The sequence below is a fragment of the Sphaeroforma arctica genome, assembly GCF_001186125.1.
Source record: "Sphaeroforma arctica JP610 unplaced genomic scaffold supercont1.8433, whole genome shotgun sequence".
Classification (NCBI taxonomy): Eukaryota; class Ichthyosporea; order Ichthyophonida; genus Sphaeroforma; species Sphaeroforma arctica.
Genome location: NW_014032125.1, coordinates 1 through 1,235, shown reverse-complemented (window position 1 = coordinate 1,235; position 1,235 = coordinate 1). Strand labels below are relative to the sequence as shown.

General features: G+C 41.8%; 1 protein-coding gene across 1 annotated transcript; it reads left to right on the top strand.

The window, feature by feature from the left end:
• Window positions 1-459: 459 nt before the first annotated feature.
• On the top strand, window positions 460-934 carry SARC_16582 (hypothetical protein; the record flags this gene model as incomplete). The annotated part of the gene is made up of 1 exon (XM_014289313.1): window positions 460-934. A coding segment is annotated over one exon (475 nt), but the record flags the coding sequence as incomplete, so codon positions are not given.
• Between the last annotated feature and the right edge of the window lie 301 nt (window positions 935-1,235).

Below are 1,235 nucleotides of genomic sequence, written 5' to 3'. Positions count from 1 at the left end.
AAAGAGATAGACTATTACGTAAAGATATAGACTATTACGTAGAGAGATAGACTATTACGTAAAGAGATTGACTATTACGTAAAGAGATATACAATCAGGCATCAAGTATAGAACTGCAATGGAAACTTTGTCGACAAACAGCTGATTGTTTTGACTCTGGCCTAGTGACGATGTCAAAATGTCAGTCAGAACATCATGACGCAGAGATAATAAAAAAAATGTGATGAAAAACAGCTGCCGTTGTTGCGTGTGGTAATTCGCAAGATATTCAGTGCATGTATTACGAGATATACCTGCTGAGAACATTCAAGAAACCTGTAACCTGTTGAAGTCTGGTTCAAAGGAAGCACAACAGTGCTAATATTCGAGTTAACTACGCTGTATATGTTTGCACGTGTGTACGTATATATACAATAGTGGAAAAAAAGTAGAACAAATTTAGGGCATGCTTATATCAGCATGGGCTCTGAATCTGACTCAGAGTCCGACTGGGTACTGATCGATGAATCGGATGGGCAACTAGACATACGACGAGAGAGTAGAGATATCACCAGCAGGCTACCAACCGAAAACATTCGCATCGGCAGTAGCGGTCAGTTGTCAAGGAAACGGAGCAAGACTAACGATGGGAGTGTAAGCACGCTCTCCAGCGGCCACAGCTCTATATGCAACATAAACATTAACAAAGACTACTCGACTGACGATACGGATATGATCGAGTTTGACAGAAATATACACGTGGATGTAAGTATGGGAGATACACTATCGCGCGTGTGGGTGGTTTTTGAAAACCAGCGTTGGTACTATGGACTGGGTTGGTCTACTACCTTGGCAACCGATCGCTTGAGTTTTAGCAACCACAGCGGCAATGTGGGGATCAAGAAAAGACCGAGCTTTATGGGTGTCGCTGGTGATGCAGATATAGTCTGCCATAGTAATAGTACATATGGTAGTATGTATAGTACATCAAACAGTAGTAAAAGTAGCGCGCACAGTGGGACTAGTTCGGTACACAAGCAAGGAGTGCCACTCAAATGGTGGGTGGATTTGAGTAGACGAGACGAGGAGCTTTGTGATGGGAGTGGATGGACCTATGCGTTCAATTTCAGTGATTTGAAAAGGACGGAGAGTATGGGAAGTTCGGATCCGGTATGTATATATATATATTAACACACACACACATGTATGTATGTATGTATGTATGTATACAGACATACATACATACACACAATATA